At 35.4% G+C, this 18,388-nt stretch overlaps 1 protein-coding gene across 1 annotated transcript in view; it reads left to right on the top strand.

Moving 5' to 3' along the window:
- Positions 1–18,388, top strand: part of SBF2 (SET binding factor 2) — a 215,650-nt gene that overhangs the window by 102,710 nt on the left and 94,552 nt on the right. The window contains exons 10-16 of the mRNA XM_086471998.1: positions 596–673; positions 2,972–3,085; positions 3,605–3,733; positions 4,487–4,585; positions 8,940–9,144; positions 11,022–11,131; positions 12,646–12,795. Coding sequence (XP_086328124.1) covers positions 596–673; positions 2,972–3,085; positions 3,605–3,733; positions 4,487–4,585; positions 8,940–9,144; positions 11,022–11,131; positions 12,646–12,795 — 885 coding nt within the window. The remainder of the gene's footprint in view (positions 1–595; positions 674–2,971; positions 3,086–3,604; positions 3,734–4,486; positions 4,586–8,939; positions 9,145–11,021; positions 11,132–12,645; positions 12,796–18,388) is intronic.

Below are 18,388 nucleotides of genomic sequence, written 5' to 3'. Positions count from 1 at the left end.
CTTAATAAGAGTTCAACCTCTATATTTGAGCAGCATTGTTACTATTCAGTTTAGCTTCGTTTCTGTTTTTATAAATTCATTTAAATTGTACATTGTCGTGATGTTTAACAAGTGAATAACCAATTAGTCTTAAAGTTAATTTGTATGATGCCCCTATATTAATATTCAGGAGTGGTTGATTCTATATTAAGGAATCATCAAAAAAAGCAGTTCAGTTTGTCTTTTTACTATCATTGTCATAAGGTGGAAATCACATTTTTGGAGACTTCTGGACAAATCTTCTAATCTTAAAGAGAAGAATTTTCTGTCTGTTAATCAGTTTCAGATGAATCAACTGTAAAATCCCTAACTGTATTTACTAGCTTCATTGACCGTAATAGGAGTTTTTGATAACTAGCCCACTTACAGAAACTCGAAGCTGAGAAATTAATCCCACCTTTATTTCCATAGAGTCTTCATAATTTAACTCAATCTATTAATTAAGGTACAGAACTATAAGTGAATATTAATTTGAGAAAGACGAAAAAAAGGCTATTTTTCCTTTCCTTTCCTCAGCAAAATGAGGGAAAAAAATTTTGTTTAAAAAATTCTCTAGGTTTTGCATCCTGATTTGGAAACAGCAGATTATGCATTCCCTCCCCCACGAACAGCTTTATCACACTCAAAAATGCTGGTAAGATTTCTGTGTTATGTCTGACTTTCTTAAGTAGAAAATTGCTGAAATTTTAGACTAACTTTTTTTTAAGAACTTCTACTTTGTGCTTTGCATATCCATATTCTTTATAGTATTATTGGTGGTGCAAAGAGATGCCATTGGACTTTGCATTCTGCCCTCTAATAGCATTCTAATGGGCTAGAAGTTTTTATAAACATATTTGTATTAATATGGAAGCACTTTATTTTGTTTTAATATTGCTGTCTGTTGTTAAATCTGTGCCTCCTCTGTTATGTAGACCAGTAACGCTGCAGAATTTTACATGAGTGGACAAACTGGTCTTTCTGTCTGTTTGTGTAAATGTTAAAATTAAGTTGTCTTATAGACAACCTCCAACTTCCCCAAAAAATGTTCAGAAACATTAGAAATGTCATGCAGCATTTAGAGTAAATATGTAAAGATAGGAATGGTAGCTGTGTCAGCAAAACATAAGTCACTGGTTTTACAATAATAATGACAATTATACATTGTATGCTTGGACATATTGGGAAAGGAGTTACATGGTTTTTCTAACCATACATGGTTGAATGGCTGTAATAAACCTCAACCTGAATGAAGCTATTTGTAATTGTCTATACTAAAAAAAGTGTGAAGACAATTTTCTACTAAAATCTAGTTAATTTAAATTAAAAATAGTTGTGAAGCCATGATAACATAACGACTTTTAAAGCTGCTGGTTTTAGCTTGGAGGAGTTTCTGGAATTGAACTAGAGTTGGTAGTGCAAACGAAATATATATATTCAAAACCATAAAACTCTTTTAAGTGGTACAATATATTTGTCGTTCTTATTTCTTGCTTTAAGATTGTTTTTTTTTTCATTGCTGAAGACAGGAAATGTCGTCTAGATTTTATTTAAACTAATGGCAGAATTCAACCAATATCTCACTTTGAGTGGTGAAGCTATAAATTAATACAATTTTGTATCAAAATACGAATTTTATTAAATCTGAAAGAAACAATCATGATTTCAAGTGGTCCAAAAAGTCAAGGTACAAATGTACATGTTAAAATCCTAGGGAGCAGCCTGGACACAAGGAAATTGAGAATATCTCTTAGTAAAGGGAGAGTAAACTTGCAAAAATAAGTTAAAATTAAATAACATTGATCATGTTCCATTGAAGAAGATACATTTATAAAAATATTCCAACAGGACAACTTTATAGAATCTTTTATGTACCTAAACTTATTTCTTTAAAAAATCATTACAAGCTTTAACTTATTTAGATGGTATTTACTTGTTGATTAGCTGATCAGCAGTTTACCTGATTAGTTAGCCTAATATTCTTTGCTTCTTGTAACTTTTAAAGTTAGAGTTTGTTTGAAATCCTTTGAGACACCATAAAACCTAAGGTCATAAAACAATTTTTAGGACCTCAGGTTTTACACATGGTTGCGGTCTGAGTAGGTACATGAGCTGAGATAAAATAACATGGATGACACAGGATTTGATTACAGTCTTTAGCTGCATCTGGGCCAGCTGAAGATGTCACTGCCCCAAGTCTGCCCGCTGTTCACATCATCTCCAATAGTCCATCAATGTTTATGTAAGCACTCCCTTACTCATTTAAATAAAAATAAACCAGGACTTTAAAGATCTACTGTTGTAAACTTTTTAAACTAACCCTGTCTTATTTTGCCTGCAGTAGACTGGCAAGTGAAGACATGAGTTGGAAGAGTCCTAGACAAGTAGCTGAGCAAACTTAGAGCAGTCCCCTCAGCTGGCAGAGCCACAGTGGATGGCTGGTGTTGCTGTGATGCTCCGAGCCTGGCTCCCCCAGCAGCAATGCCAGCTTAGGCTCCTGTGGTTCCCTGCCACCCTGCCCACTCCGATGGCACTGCTTATGTAGTGCTGCAGAGCCGTACTTATTTTAGGGAAGAAATTCAGGCTAAAATGCCCTCTTCCTTTTATTTAGCATCAGTTTTCTCTCATGGCAGTTCCTTCATATGGCTCACCACATGACCATCCCAACAGGTACAGTTGAATTGCCCAGAGCCTGTTGTACAGGTTTAGAAAAGAGCAGTAGGAGAAAATGGGTGAATAGATACTAAATCTGTCATTGTCATCTGTGGCCAGGTCAGTGAAATTCTATCCTCATGTAAAATAAGTTCGTATGTGTACAAGTATCTCCACTTCTGTACTACACTGCTGCATTCTTTGATGAATTTGTAGGCCTTTCTCAGATAGCTTTGTTCAGAGTGTGGAAAAGTTTAGAATACAAAAATGTTTTGACAGCATATTCAATTACTGCTTACAGGATAAAGAAGTGCGAGCAATCTTCCTTAGGCTATTTGCACAACTTTTCCAAGGATACCGGTCGTGTCTTCAGCTGATCAGAATTCATGCTGAACCAGTAATTCATTTCCATAAGGTAAAAGAGAAGCAGTTAATTAGCAGTCATTTGTGTCATGTTATTCCCATGAGCTTGCCTTTTGAACAAGTGTTAAAGTTTAAAAAAATAAAAGAATCTGCACGTGATAAGCATATCATTTTGATACAGCACTATATAAATGCGTTTTAGTGGAACTAATTGTGGGGACAGTGATGAAACATGAAATGAAGTTAACGTTAAAATTTAATATGTGGAAATATTTGAGGAATCATTAAGGAATTTTGAAAACATGCATATGTAGTTAGAAAACCATACTTAAAAGTACTAGTTTTCTATGTTATTACTTGTGAGATTTTATAAAATGGGGTCATCAGACTTCCTGTTGCATCACTGCTGAATTTAGTTTTAAAAAGAATCTAGGTAATATAAAAGATTCTAATTAGAAAGTACCACATATTACTATAAGCTGATGAAAATATTTAACTGCTAATACATAAATAGCTGGTTGTAGTTTTGATACTCATAAACTACATGCATTTTTTTCTACCTTTATTGCAGGCAGCCTTCTTGGGGCAGCGAGGCTTAATTGAGAATGACTTTCTAACCAAAGTTCTCAATGGAATGGCATTTGCTGGTTTTGTGTCAGAGCGGGGTCCTCCTTTCAGAGCCTGTGATCTTTTTGATGAGGTGAAAATGGTTTCTATGTTCCCAAGTAAATTAAAATGTACCTATGACGTTTCAGCATGTAAAAAACTATTGAAATGCTTCTGCATCCTCACTGTTTATTATGTAAAGTTTATACTAATGTTCTCAATTCTTGTTTTCTACTAACCACACATTTTGAGCTTATGTCCATAAAATCATGTCCTGCTTCTATGTATTAAGTTAAATAGTTGTATATATCATGGTAATGCTGTTCCTGTTGTCAGGTTTGGATCTTCATATTGTGTCTCATGCGCTAGTACAGAATTATTTTGAGTAATTTAATTATATTCTTAGAAACATTGAAAAAGTAGTTGAGAGACATGAGAGATATGAAATTGAATACATATCCAGCAGTATAAACTGGGATGAACATTTTTTTCTTTTAAAAAGTACTGCCATGTTTGTACTGTGCTGGCTTTTATTTAAATGTAGAGTACAAATAGGGTTTGGCATTAGTTCTGCAAAGCAGTAGAATATATGAGAAATATGGATTACGGTGTTAGAAATGTTAAAGGAATGTTTTAGGTGTGTAGGACTTTCTGTGTTAGGTAGGACTATAAAATCTGGTAAAAGAAGCTTTATAAGAAAGAAAATATTTCATGTTCAGAGCAGTTCAACACATTTTTTCAGTGTTCAGTTTTCTTTGCTCACTTTCAATTTAAGATTAATATTTCATAATTTAAATAGGAAAGAAATACTTTTTTGTTGAATTATACTTTTTTCTTTTTTTTAAAGTTGGTAGCCTTTGAAGTCGAAAGAATTAAAGCTGAGGAAGGTAATCCACCAAAAATGATAAAGCATGTTAGAGAACTTGCAGAACAGCTCTTCAGAAATGTAAGTTTACTATACCTGCTGCATTTTTAGAGTTGAGATAGTAACATTCAAAATTCACGTTTCTGACATTGATCCAGTATCTGAAAATGGAAATGACTGGTTGTGATGGTCAGCATCTGCATTATGACAAAAGACTTTGGAACTTTAAATGTCAGCAATTTTGTGTATGTAAAGGAAGTTCAATATAGTAATATTGATTGACCTGTTAACTACTGCTATTTAACAGTCTATTTTCTTAGTGTCTGCTCATATAAACATTTTTTTTCTCTGCTTCAACCTGTCAATATCAAATACGTCTCTTTTTTTCTTGCCTCTCAACAATTCTCCATATGAAAACTGAACATCCAATTTGTCATAATGTATGCTTTTGACAGACCTTTCCTGCTGTGCCAACCCAGTCCCCATGGTTTGTGTGCTCAGCAAGCACTGTTCATCTCTTACAGCTTGTTTCTGGAACTCTTTAGGTTTCCTCGAATACCATTTCCAGTTTCATTCTTGCCTTCCTATCATGCCTTTATGTAATGTGGTGCTTTTGTAAAATCTCTTACCATTCCATTAGCTGTTTTTTTGGGCTTTCCCTGTTGTTTATTTCTTTTTGGTGTTTTTGACATCAGCTGATCTCCCTCCCCCTCACACTTCCTGTGATTGCTCAGACTCCACAGAACAGTATCTGTTACACAGTCAGTTAATACCTTTATCACCCTTTCTTTTTGATATTCCACTTCCCCCAAACTATGATTTACATCTACACTTCTATTAAAAACCCACAAGAATTACTAAGTACTGCTAAGCTTCAGCGTTTTAGGGATTTTTTTGGGTTGTGTGTGTCTTTTTTTCCAAAATGAATTGCCTATAAGGATCTCATCACTGTTGATGCAGTCTTTGTTTGGGGTGAAATTAGTATTTTTACAGCCAGTGCATTCAGCAGTCTTTTGTGTCAGTAGATTTTGGATGGAAAAATACATCTATGTATTTCAAGTAAATGGAATGTGTGAGTAGTAAGGTGTGTTAAATGAGGCTAGTCTGATTTTAATATTGTCCTCAGTTGTGGCCTTTGTGTGTCTGTCTTCAGATGCACTCACTCACTCCTGCACTTCATCTCTCTTTTCCTCTGAAATTGTCAAATGACAGTTACACTTTTTTTTTGAAGGAAAGAATTGATAGTAGTCATTAGAAGAGAGAGCAATTAATCATTGTGAACTAAAAGCATTTCACGTTTAAAAATGGTTTTGAAATGTTGTCTCTTGTCGATACATGCTATGGCATACTTATTGGAGTATCTTAACACTGATATCCTTACACTGACACTTCAGTCTTACAAAAAGAATGTATCTTGTGGAAAGTGGAAGAGAGACATTAAGCATCAGGATTTTTGTTATGTAGGTTAATTTCATCCATGAAATTTCGATTATAATAAAATATTATTTATTCCATGGTATACCTCCTCATCATGTCGCTTTCTCTTAATGATAAATACTGATGGAATCATCTTCTATTATGAGCTAAATCAGAAATAAAAACTTCTGAATAAATATTAAATTCTGTGCTTCTAATTTAATAGTTGTACTATATATAGCAATGTGCGTTTTCCAAATTCAGGTCTTTCAGGTTAACGCTGTCAGAAGGTGCATTAGTTGCCAGTTCTGCAAGGTTCAGGACTGTTAGTTTCGTTAGAAAGTCAATGGGCAATATTAAAGTAAATGAGTCTGGTTCTTTTTTAGCAGATGGGAGAGATAAGTAAATTCAAATTAGGGGAAGATACAGCAGAAAAAATGAGGAGTATTGCACTAAAGTTTCTTGAAGATCAGCCTGTCTTAAAAGTTTTTATTTCACCAAGAGCTAGGGCTTTAATTTTATAAGATTATAATTATTGTGGTGCTATCCCATAAAGAAATTGCTTCAAACAATATAATTGTTATTATGATTCTAAATTACTCCAGAGTAAATGGTGAATATTTCTATTTGTTTTCATCCTTTTTGGAATGAAAGAGGCTATAAAGCATAAGTGAATATGCATATGTGCAACTTTGCACTTATATTGATTCTTAAAATCAGTGTCAAAACTAATTCATTTTAGTCTTTCCTTATTATAAGATTTATTTATGCCGTTGTGATTGACCTGCTCCTTCACTACCACTAAGTCAATGACTTAGTGCATTTAAAAGTCAGATTTTTAGTAGTTATGCATACATCTATCTTTGAATAAAGCACTGTGATGAGTAGCATTGCTTCTGTAGGTTATGTCTACAGTTGCCTGATTTTAAACTCACTGCATGATGTATTTTGACATCTTGTTCCACAGTTTTAATAGTCATCATATTGTAGCTGTGACAGTCTAGACGCATATGAGAGACAAGGTTTGTTAGGGAGAATTAACGTTTGTATTAGTCTAGCTGGTACGACTGGTAAATCTGGATGAGTTTTTGGTGTATACTGCTTCAGTAGTTGAAGACATCAGACCTACATTCCTCATAGCATGTACAGCTGACATAAGGTTTGTGATGTCCAAGGTTAAAGTAACTCTTTCTGTATATTTCCTCTGGATCTCTCTTCTCCATGAAATGGAGTGTCGAATAGTTATTCTCCCTTTCTAGCTTTTTCTGCTATGTGTCATCTGTTACCCCCTGCTAAGACCGTGTTTCCTTTCTCTGCCTTGCTTGTCCTGGCATCTGCTGCTCTCATCCCCCTAGCTAGATTTTTGGCTTGTTTCGTTAAACTTTCCTCTGCCGAGAATTTGTATGGCTAAGGTTTGTTTTGACTGCTATTTCTCAAGTTGATGCATTTGATCTCCTTGTTGCCTTTTGCTCCTGTAAACGAAAGTATCACGCTAGCTCCTGTTTACAATTTTTATTACAAGCTACTTGTGCTTGTACAACAGAAACCTCCTTGACTGAGTAGCACTCTTTGGCAGTGGTACGTAGCCAGTAATAAGTAGCAGCATAGAGTCAAATGGGATAACAGTACATTCAAACATGATTAATGATAACCCCTCCTGTGTGAATGAACAGATGAAAATACCCTTTTGATTGTTACGCTCCTCAAGACATGAGATGCGATCCTGTGAATGGTGGTAGAATCCTTATGGAACGTGTAGATCTTGGCTGTATTTTGGAAGAGGTACAACCTGAAGCCAGAAAAAAAAACCCAAACTAGAAAGATTATTAACCATTTGAGGGGAAAACCAAAAAGAAGGAAATGGTGAATTTTCATTTCTTGCTCTCTTCAGGACGTCTTTCTGGAAAGTGTGTTTTAAACAAGCTGAAGTCAATGTGGAGGCAGTTGAGTGAAACTTAATGGTTTGTGATGTACATCAACTTTCTGTTTGCTGAAACCAGAGGCAGAAGATGCATGTGCATATATAGGAACACATATTGCACTGACACTGCATCTGATACTGACAAACACCACAGAGCTTACCTACGTAGAGCAAGTCTTCAAATATCCCACATACAGTCATATCTCTGTTGTATGGTAATTATTTTGGTAAAACAAATAAGTCAGTTCTACAATGTGAAACTGGTTTTTTGGTCTTTCTGATTCTGAAGAGCTCTGCAAGAAAACCCAAAAGCAAGAATAAAAGCTTTCTTTGTGGCTGCTTATTACAGACCGTAAAAGAGTGAGTGAAAAATCATGTAGGCAAACATTTATTTTCGCAGTGGATGTTCTGATAGTTTTGCAACAACAGAAGTCTCTTTTATGCTTTGAGAACACTCCAGAATCTGATGTGGCAGCTTCTTTTTACTTTCCTTGTAGTTTATGCACATCATTTACTCTCTTTCATCACCTATATTAAGTTTTTTCACCTTTTTTTTCGTGCAAACAGTGAGCTGTGTGACATGTTTTTATGGGACATATGGATGATAGGAAATTATTCTCTAATGAGGAATGGCCGTAGTTTGGTACAACATGGTAAAAAACCGAATTTTTACTTCTTAGTCTTGATCAAGATGAGAATATTTCTCAGTACTCAGTGAAGAGATTGCATGTGTTAATAATCTTCAGCCTTCTCTCTAATGAAGAGGTTGATTGTCAAACTTATTTCTTTTCAAGTCCTAAATATTCATTAAGCTGCATAAGATCAGCCTGTTAAGCAGTGATTTTCTTTTGCTCTCTTTTTGAATTTTGCATATTGACAACAATTTTTATAGACGCCTTTAACAAGGTTGGAAGTATTACAGATAATGAATCAAGGGTCAGATGAACACGAAATGTTATATTAGTCAGCTGCTAATAGATACTTGGCTTCTTGGTCTTTCAGGTATGACAGGTACACAAAACAGCAATAAAACTGGGCGAGACAGATGGTAACACTGCATAAAACGTTTGTGTATAACCTTTTGCTTTTGACCTGCAGGAGAATCCCAATCCCCACATAGCATTCCAGAAAGTGCCGCGGCCCACAGAGGGCTCCCACTTGCGGGTTCATATCCTCCCTTTCCCCCGGATCAATGAGTCCCGGGTGCAGGAGCTCCTCCAGGAAGGCCTCGCAAGGAGTCAGGGTGCCCCCCCTGCCACCCGGGGGGACAAGAAGTGCGTTGTTCCGGCAGGTCCCCCTGTTGGTATGTTTACTTGTTCCCTAACTTACCTATTTGTCATCCTGCCTCATGAGTTGAATATGTAATTAGCATGTGTTGCTCCCAGTTTTATGTTAGTACAGTATTTTTAGTGATCATAGTAACTTTAAGTACATGGACTTGCCTGTTTGCCATTGCAATTTTAAAAGCCTTTTTGCATCAGTCTTTACTAAGAAGTCAAACATCCAGAGTGTGAGTGACGTAATCACTAACAACAAAAAAGGATTTAATCTGAATTAGACTGAAATATGAACTTAGATACCGTCTACTCATCTAGGTTTGATGAGTATCACTGTAGGTTACGTGTAGGACTGCCGAACCAATCTTTGAACTGTTAGGATTTCTCCTTTGACACTAGTGGAAGACATGTAAATTACTGGAAAAAGGCAAGGAACAAACATAGATTCTGTCTCAAAATAAATATACCTGTATTTAAATATGAAGAACAGATGTAGACATTGTAGACCGGTTGATTTAATTTTAGTGCTGGAAAAATTCTATTAGTCATAGTAATATTCATCAATGTGAATTTGGTGTAAACAAGTATGTTTAGTGAATTTGAAGGACACATGAAGCTGGCAGAGCATGCAAAACTTTTGAAGGATAGCATTAAATTCAAATCAATCTTGAGAAATTAGAGATCTAGTTTCTCTTGAATTTTGTCCTTCTCTACTGTTTTTCTTCAAATAAGTTATTGCCCTTGCATAGGCATGACCAGCTGACTAGGCAGCAGTTCTTCAGAAAATAATTTGAGGATTATAATGGTCATAGGGTAAACATGACCCAACTGTATCAAGCTATTGCAAAAAAGAGAAACGTCTTAGTAGGATGTATTAACAGGAGTACAGTCAGTGAACCCCATGGAGAAATCCTTTCGTTGTACTCAATAAGACCTCAGCTGGACTGTCTGTATCCATTTTTGGACACGGGAAGACTGTCTCCATTTTTGGTTCTGTTGGAGGGAGTCCAGAAGAAAGCAACAAGAATGACCAGTGGTTTGGAGAATGTGACCTACAAGAAAAGATGGAGAGTTGTTTAGACTGAAAAATAGAAGACTGAGCAGTCTTCAGTTACATAAGAGGCTGTTAAAAAATAGAAAGGGAATGATCTGCAGTGATAAGAAATAATGGGTTTAACTGCAGCACAAAACTAGAGTTATTTATCAGGAAAAACTTGGTGAAATGAGGATTGTGAGGCATTTGAATGGATTTCTCGTGAAGCCATGGAGTCTCTGTTACCACAGAACTTTGAGAACATGTTAGACAAACACAAGAAATAACATAAATACAGTTGATCCTGTCTAGGGACAGCAGGATGAACTAGATGGCCTCTTGAGGCCCCTTCCAGCACTCATTATTATCTACAAGGGCATATTCTGCGTTTATATTCTATTTACTTGATACTAAGGAGAAAAAGAGAATGTTAGTTCTTCCAATGTTCTTGAAAATTCAGAGCGAAACACCGCATTAAAAAAATAATCTTTAGACCTCAGCATATTGGAATCTAGACAAAAGAAGAGGTTTGTCAGGTTTTATTAATTTGTATTTATTTATATATGCCATTGATATGTTAGAGGTTGGAATGTCTTTGTGCCTGCATGAGAGAAACAGAACCAGTAGTAAAGAGAATCAACTGCTCTAGTTGAAATTCAGAGTGCTCTCTTCTTCAGACAGTGTAGGAAAACCAAAGATTTGATATCTTATGTTCTGTGAGTATATGCCTACTAATGGTATTTGCCTAACAGAACAAAATGAAGGGCACATTATTTATTTTTTTTTAAATAACTTTCTAGTATTCTTTGTGGCTCTTGCAGAAGATATTTCACAGCTGTATATTCTTTGTATATTCTTTTTTGCTGTTAGTTTCCATAATGGAAAAAGGAAGTACAGTTTTCAACAGTGCACAAAGGCTGGAAGTTGTTAGAAACTGCATCTCATTCATTTTCGAAAACAAATTTTTGGAGACTGAAAAGGTAATAAAACAAAATTTTAACCTTCACAAATAAGCCTCCGTTCTGTTAATGAGCTAATAAGAAACTGACCTTGTCACAAAGTGCTTTTTGAAGTCTTGTTTCAAATGCTAATGATTATTTTAACCACTGAAGGGAATGAAGTAAGCAATAAAACCGATAATCCAAATGTAGTACTGTATGTAATGTGAAGCTAATGGATTTGAAAATCTGTTTGTAATACTATGTGAGTGTATTGATCCTCTTTTTGGTATTTATATTACCATTATAAATAGTATTGTCCACATAATTTTTTTTTTAAAAAAGGCTTCTATATTGGTCTAGAAGTATTGATTAGGAGGAGTGTAAACAGAAGACATACATAGATGTTTCAGTGTCTATTAACCAATGCTCTTTTGAAATTTTCAGTACAGTAAGTTTTGGTGGGTTTAAAAATCAATACTTTGATAGAACTCAGAGGTGAATGTAAATGTTTGGCATGTGTGTCTTCACTAAAATGTACTAGTGTGTTGTCATCCTTGACATCTTTATTTTTTCACATTAAGAAGTTGTCAGGTTTTGTAGATGCTATCTATAGAGTTTTCAGTTATTGATTCTAGAACAGTCACTCAAATCTAAGAACTTACACTCTAATTCTACATATGAAAATGACTGTAAAATTGTTTTAAGATTTTTTTTTATTTCTCAGAAAGGTATCACCCATGTATCTCTGAGGCTGTGCAGCTCAAGACAGAAAATGAGCATTTCTTGATTTACAAGTTATCTTGAGGAAATACATATAGGAGAAGCCCTGATAAAATGTATAGCTCTTTGTAAAGAGTTTTGATGCATGTGTAACACAGTCTCTAACCTGTTCAACTTACAGGCACTTGGAAAATTTCAGTAGTTTTTTGTCCTTCTGCATGGTAAATTTGTCCTTAGACGGACTGCCTTTTCTTATTTATCTGTTACCACCCTTTAAATATAGTCTAAAGGGTCACAGCTTATAATCACTGATGTAGCAATTGCTACACCTTTAAAACATTGGCGTAAATATTCCATTGGCACTATTTTAGGGTAAACTGCCTGACAGTCTTGTGTCCTCATGGCTGAGAGGTATGCCACTTCTAAAGCCATTCGTCATTCGCTGCTTATCAAAAACCGTGCTAGTTGGCCTTGATGTGCTAACTTGAGGCCTGGCCTGGCTGGTACAGAACAGAGCACTTGCTTTCATGCACAGTAATCCATTTCTGATTTCACACCCATTCAATGCCTGTCTGTATTCAATCATTTCTATTTACAGATGTAGATGATAAATGTTGTTTAATGTGTTTGGAAAAAAATAGGAAAAATTTAATACTTAATGACTCAAGATAAATCAACCATTATGTGAAAGTTTGATGTTCAAGCTAATGAGACTTTTCAGAAGTTTCTCTTTACTATACTGCAGCTTTCAGTTTCGTAAAGAATTAATGATATTCAGTATGAATAGTGCCGTTTAATTTCATTTTTGTAAAGTTAGATTTTCTCTTCTCCAGACCCTGCCTGCAGCTCTGAGAGCCCTAAAAGGCAAGGCAGCTCGGCACTGCCTGACGCAGGAGTTAGGCCTGCATGTTAAACAAAATCGAGCAATACTGGACCATCAGCAGTTTGACTACATTGTGCGAATGATGAACTGTGCTTTGCAGGTACAGTATGTGATGGTTTTGGTCTTTGGTTGTCTTTGTTATTGTGATAAGGAAAAAACTGTTTAGCGTGATGTGAAGAAGGAAAAAAATTATAGGACCATGTACTACAGTGATGTAGCAGATACTACTTGACAGTGGATCTAAGATATTTTATTGTTGAATGGATAAATGACAAAACAGTCAGGACTGTACATGAGTATATGAAAAACAGAAAGAAAACTGTTCCCATTATTAATAATTTAGATATAATTTAGTTTTGGTACGTATTGAAGTGATTTATCTTAATGGCTTGCAGTGCTTTTAAATGAGTGGGTGTTAGCTTTTCCAGGTCACTTTCAACTCTGAGCTCCTAAAATGTGTATCACCCAGTGCTCAGTTAAAAAAAAAAAAAAGTGTTTGTTCTCTTTGTCATCACAAGTGCAAACATACTTTAAGAAGAAACCATACTTTCTGCTTCCACGGTTCGTGGTTGTAGTTCTACTTGTCATGGTGACATCTTAGTTTGTCAGAGACTCACTGAAGGTGTTTGCAGTTCATCTACTAAGTTACTCTACTGATAAATGAAATAATTTTGTGCTCAATAAAGATCAACATATGGTGGCATCTCCCTATAAGAGTAAAATATGTGTTTGACTTCTTTTGACTTTCATTTGAATACCTGTCTGGTTTAGATTTACTTGTTCGCAATTCATTGTCAGAGATATTTTATAGACATCAGTCTTTTCAGTCTGATATCTAAGCATGTAGTAGTATTTTTTTTTATTTTGTAATGTGATTATGTTTGGTTATAATTTGCCTCTTGTTGCCCCTGTCTAAGTTATTGTGTCAAATTTATCCCTAATTGATTGAGACATTGGCATTTTAACCCCACTCCCCTCTAACGAAAAACTGCTGAAAGTATTTTGCAGCAGTTTATCGACCCATATTTTTACAAAGGTGAGTGCTAAATACAGCTTTCACTTATGTACAGAAAAAAAAAAAAAACATTGGCTCAGCAAATTCTGCCTCAGGTAACCATCAAGTGTAAATTTTGTTGTCTGTTGTATTTCTTGTTTGTTCACAGTAGAACAAATTTGGAACAAAATTCAACTTTGCCTGGGCAGTGGTCTTTGGAGTAAAGTACCTACAGTTAGCAAATGAACACTGAAGTCAACTGGCTAAAATTGCACAGCATGTACCAGAGCGTGCTTTTTTGGCACAGGCACTGGCCTTTTCCAAGCTCTGAGTTTAGCCTCAGACTTGGAAGAAAAAATGAAGGTGTCTGTGAAACCGTATTTCTCTGCCCAAAATCATCACTAATGAAATACTGCACCTTCTGTGTATTCCAGAACTACAAATTTTCTTTCAAACCAGAAAACAGGATTGTCTAGGTGTACCACAGATTTTACTTGTACTTTTTTCATTGTTCGTGGGATGAAAAAATAGGAACGAAATACAAATCCCCTTTATTTGCCATATATTACTACAAAACAGGTGGCAGAAGAAAATGGGGCATTGAGGAAATTTCCTTTGCTGGGGAAAGAAATACGGATATCACCTTTTAATAAAGGAATAAAATCCAATTTTTCTCCCCAGTGATTTGAAGCCTGAAAAAGGACCCTGATGTTCATAGAAATGAATGTGTCTTACTGAAGTTAAAATAGAACAATTTTTTCTCAATAAAACTAGCAAATATAACTCAAATCATGCAGTGTCAACTGACAGATCAAGTAAGGAGGCACAATTTTTGTGCTTCCTCGCCCAACAGTATTTTCTATCTTTGAAAATAAAAAGTGGAAATTTCCATTTCTTGGGAGTAAGCTTGGCCAATATGAAAACTCCTGCCACTGGGCAGCTAGTTAGAAGCAAGTATTTAGTACATTTACTTTTATGATGTATGAAATTATTTATTAAGATAAAAACAGGATTTATAAATTGTCTGTATTATTGTATTATTTGGAACAATGTGTAAATTGTGATATTTTTGAACTTCCTGGTATCAGTTCAAGAAAAAAATACATTATCAGGAACTTAAATTTACCCTTGCTGACGTGGGACTCAGCATGTCAGCATTTCGTTGAGACATGAATTCTGTTAGCTGCAGCACATAAGATAAGTAATTTAAACAGTGTCTGTTAAAAAGATACAAAAATCCAATTTAAGAAATGTGGTCTTTATTGGAGATTTATTCAAGCTTTAAGGAAACAGCACATTAATTATGATGGAGTTTTTGGGGGAGAGTTAGATTGCAGTATTGCTTTAAGACCTGACTGAGCTATTGGAATTATAGAAACTGTCTCAGTCCTACCACCAAATGTCTTTTCACAGATTTTTTCCTGTTAGCGTTATTTCATGTTCCCATTGGCTTCTGTAAGGTACAAACTAAAGTACCTCTGTGGCGAGGAGGCGTATAGCAGCCGATAGAAAAGCTGAGAGGAAGGGAAGTCCCTGGGCATAGTCGATAGGTTGGGCAGAGCCCTGGCTCAGTACTGTACAGGGTGAGTTGAGCTGAGATGTGTGTGCAGCAAGCCCCATCGTGGTGGTTTTCCCTGGGAAATATCAGTCTCTGCTGGTTTACTTATGTGGACAGGAAATCTGATGCTCCCCAGCCACCAAACCTCTGCTACTGACAATGTGAAGTGTTGCAAACCATGTGTATTTCAAGAGGTACAGGTTGCCCGTTTCTGAAGAGTTTTTGAGCAAGAAATTGTATTATTGGCTGAGTTTTGTACTGAGTTTTTGTCTGACTGGGAACAGTGCCACGTACTACAAAACCAGGAAGATTGCATTCTGTGAGTTTATTGCAGATCCCTCTGTTACTATTCAAGATTTTCCTGGTTGGTTAATGTCAGGGTTTTTTCTTTTAATAGAATGTATTCTGTTTTAGTGGAGTCCATAAAAAGTAAAGGTCAGATCCTTTTTCAGAACTTCTATATAATCATTTTGTAGATGAAGAGCAGTACATTAACAAAATGCTAGTAATAATGGCACCATGTATGTTGTTGTTGGTTCTCATTATATCTGGTGTAATATGTCTGCTACCATAGTGCTTGAGAACAGATGAAGGAAGAGGAATAAAATATTCATACCATTGCTTCAAGTTAATAGCTGTTTTATTTTAGTGAAAAATTACTTGGACTGTGTTTCCCCAAGTATCTAGTCTCTAGCCAGAGAGGGAACTGGGAGGAAAGGAGGGTGGTATTTTACTGATTTCTCTAGAGGTGGCAAAACTTGGGCTTTGGCTTGCCAGATCTCTGGTGTTTGTCAGCTTCAGTCTCCCAGTCCAGGAGTGTCATTCTCCTGAGCTATCCTTCTGTAGACTATTTACAGTCTAAATGTATTAAGCAGGACCTCACTGCAAATTTTCAGTAGGCCTATGAGGTATGGAATAGTACAGTAGAGTTTCATACTAATTTGCCTTATTTAGCAGGTAGGCAGCTGCATGTCAAGCCTCATGGTAGACTCTAGATGGCTTTACAAGTGCAGTAAGTCATGATGCAGTAAGTCAATACTGAAGTGTTAAACACATGCTTTACTGTGTCTATTTGTGTCTGGGAAGTATTGACAATCTACTGCTGCTGAAATGAAAATGAAAGAAGTATTTCTGATCCTTCTTAGTAACAGGAAGTTGAAAATTACATGGAAGTTGTATTGCTTGTTGATTAAAACATGACTTTGATTAAAGCAGATGACTTCTGGTGAGGGCAGTTAAATCCCCAGTTATTTGTTTTTATCTCTGCTAGGAGTTGTCGTTGGCCACTTGCAAAAACTTCATTGTCATGCCCTTAGTAAGAATTTTTCCCCTGACAAATCATACACTCTTGACAAGCATTTATATCAGCTTATGTTATAGTAGTGATTAATATCTATGATTGCAAAGCAGAAGCATTATGTTCTGTTCCATATGGTATATAATTAAATAAAAACCGTCTCTAATGTGATGAAAGCTTAATATATTGATTGACAATTTATTCATACAGATAGCACTGTCATGAGAAAAATGTGAAATTCTTTCTTTAGAACCTATTTCCATTTTGATTGCTATCTGCTGCTGTGGTTTGTAAATTCCTATTTTAAAAGATTTTCTTTTCCTATTTAATTTGCTGTAATGAAATGCTTTTCTCTGACATTTCAGAAAAGACTACTTAACTTTTTTGCAACTAAAAAGCCTATTTTTAAAGAGAGAAACACTTCTATGCAATTCTTTCTCCATCAACATGTTCTGTTTTTCATACTTGTTGAGAATTAATGGCAAAAACGATCTCAAGGCTCAATTTGCATACTTCTCCATTGATTTATTACAAACAACATGACTTGTCCAGATTTTCAGTTGTCTCTCTGACTTTCCTCTGGCAGCAGCAAGTGAACTCTGTATTTTGAAACACAGAAGCATTTGATTTGATAAAATGGCAGTAAAGGCAAAAAGAGTCCTGAAGATGGTAATTTCTTCCACTGTGTAGGTGGGGAGTCCTTGATAATCAGAAACAATTTTTATATTAAACAGACATTGTAAGCAATTTGCATAAAATACTTAACTGTAACAGTAAGCCTTCCTAAAAAAAATTTTTTCTGGGGGAAGATTCTCTTCAGATAATGCAGGACCATGAACTAGTTTCTTTTTGTAGTTGGAACAGATAAAACTTTTTGCTTAAAAATAAAAACTCCAAAACTACAATGTTGCAATACAGCATTGCCTCAAAGATCGTCAGTAATATTGCCTAACTGCATATTAATGCTCTTCTTTGGCAGATGTGGGTCAAATTGGAAAACATATGTGCCCCAAACATCTGGAGTCCTTGATCTAGATGTGGATAGAATGGGAATAAGGTGTTAAAAATGTTAAATACATAAATACTTTCAAAATTCTGGTCTTCAGGTGTAGGAGAGGGGTGGGATCTTCTAATGATGTGATTTGATCTGACAGCCTACAAAGTCATCAGTGCTGTTTTAGGACCAGGTTTGCTCCAGTGTCACATCTGTGTGAATACATGTGTGTTGTACCAGTATAACAGAGAGAATATCTTCAATAGTAGACAAATTATTCAACGTTTTTGTGCTTTACATAATTTCTAATAGATCACTAGGTCTTTCCATAGTGGCAATAAACAGATGTTTATCTTTCAAATAGATCATACTAAGTAGTCTAAAAGTATGCTTACAGTATACAGTATGAGAAACAACTGTAGGAAGTCTTAGTAGCAATCAGGGCAAAATTAAAAATTTAACCTTTATTAGGTTACGATGAAGGTACATCTGGGCCAGCTGGCCAAAAGCAGATGAAATAGAGTATTGATTAATTTTGCCTCTAGAATTTTGCTTGTGACTCTTCTGTATAACTTTGGTGTAATAAGGACCTCTTTCTAGCACTTACTGTACAGTCTGTTGTGAAAAAAACTCTAATACGCAAAATTAAAAACAAAAGCATTCTATAAATAGTATTAAATTTATTTTTCTTATGCAAATAACTTTTGTATTATATTCTGCCACCAGATAAAGTTTAAAAATTGTCAGTCATTTCTCAGAATTCAGGGGTTTGCCAATACTATCCAATAACAAGATTTTATTACTCTTGAGAGAAAACTAGCTTTGTGTGTGTGTCATATGATTCAGATTC

This window comes from Leptosomus discolor, chromosome 12 (assembly GCF_034619465.1).
Source record: "Leptosomus discolor isolate bLepDis1 chromosome 12, bLepDis1.hap2, whole genome shotgun sequence".
Taxonomy (NCBI): Eukaryota; Metazoa; Chordata; class Aves; order Leptosomiformes; family Leptosomidae; genus Leptosomus; species Leptosomus discolor.
Note: the sequence above shows the minus strand (reverse complement) of the source record. Positions and strands in the feature narration are given on the sequence as shown.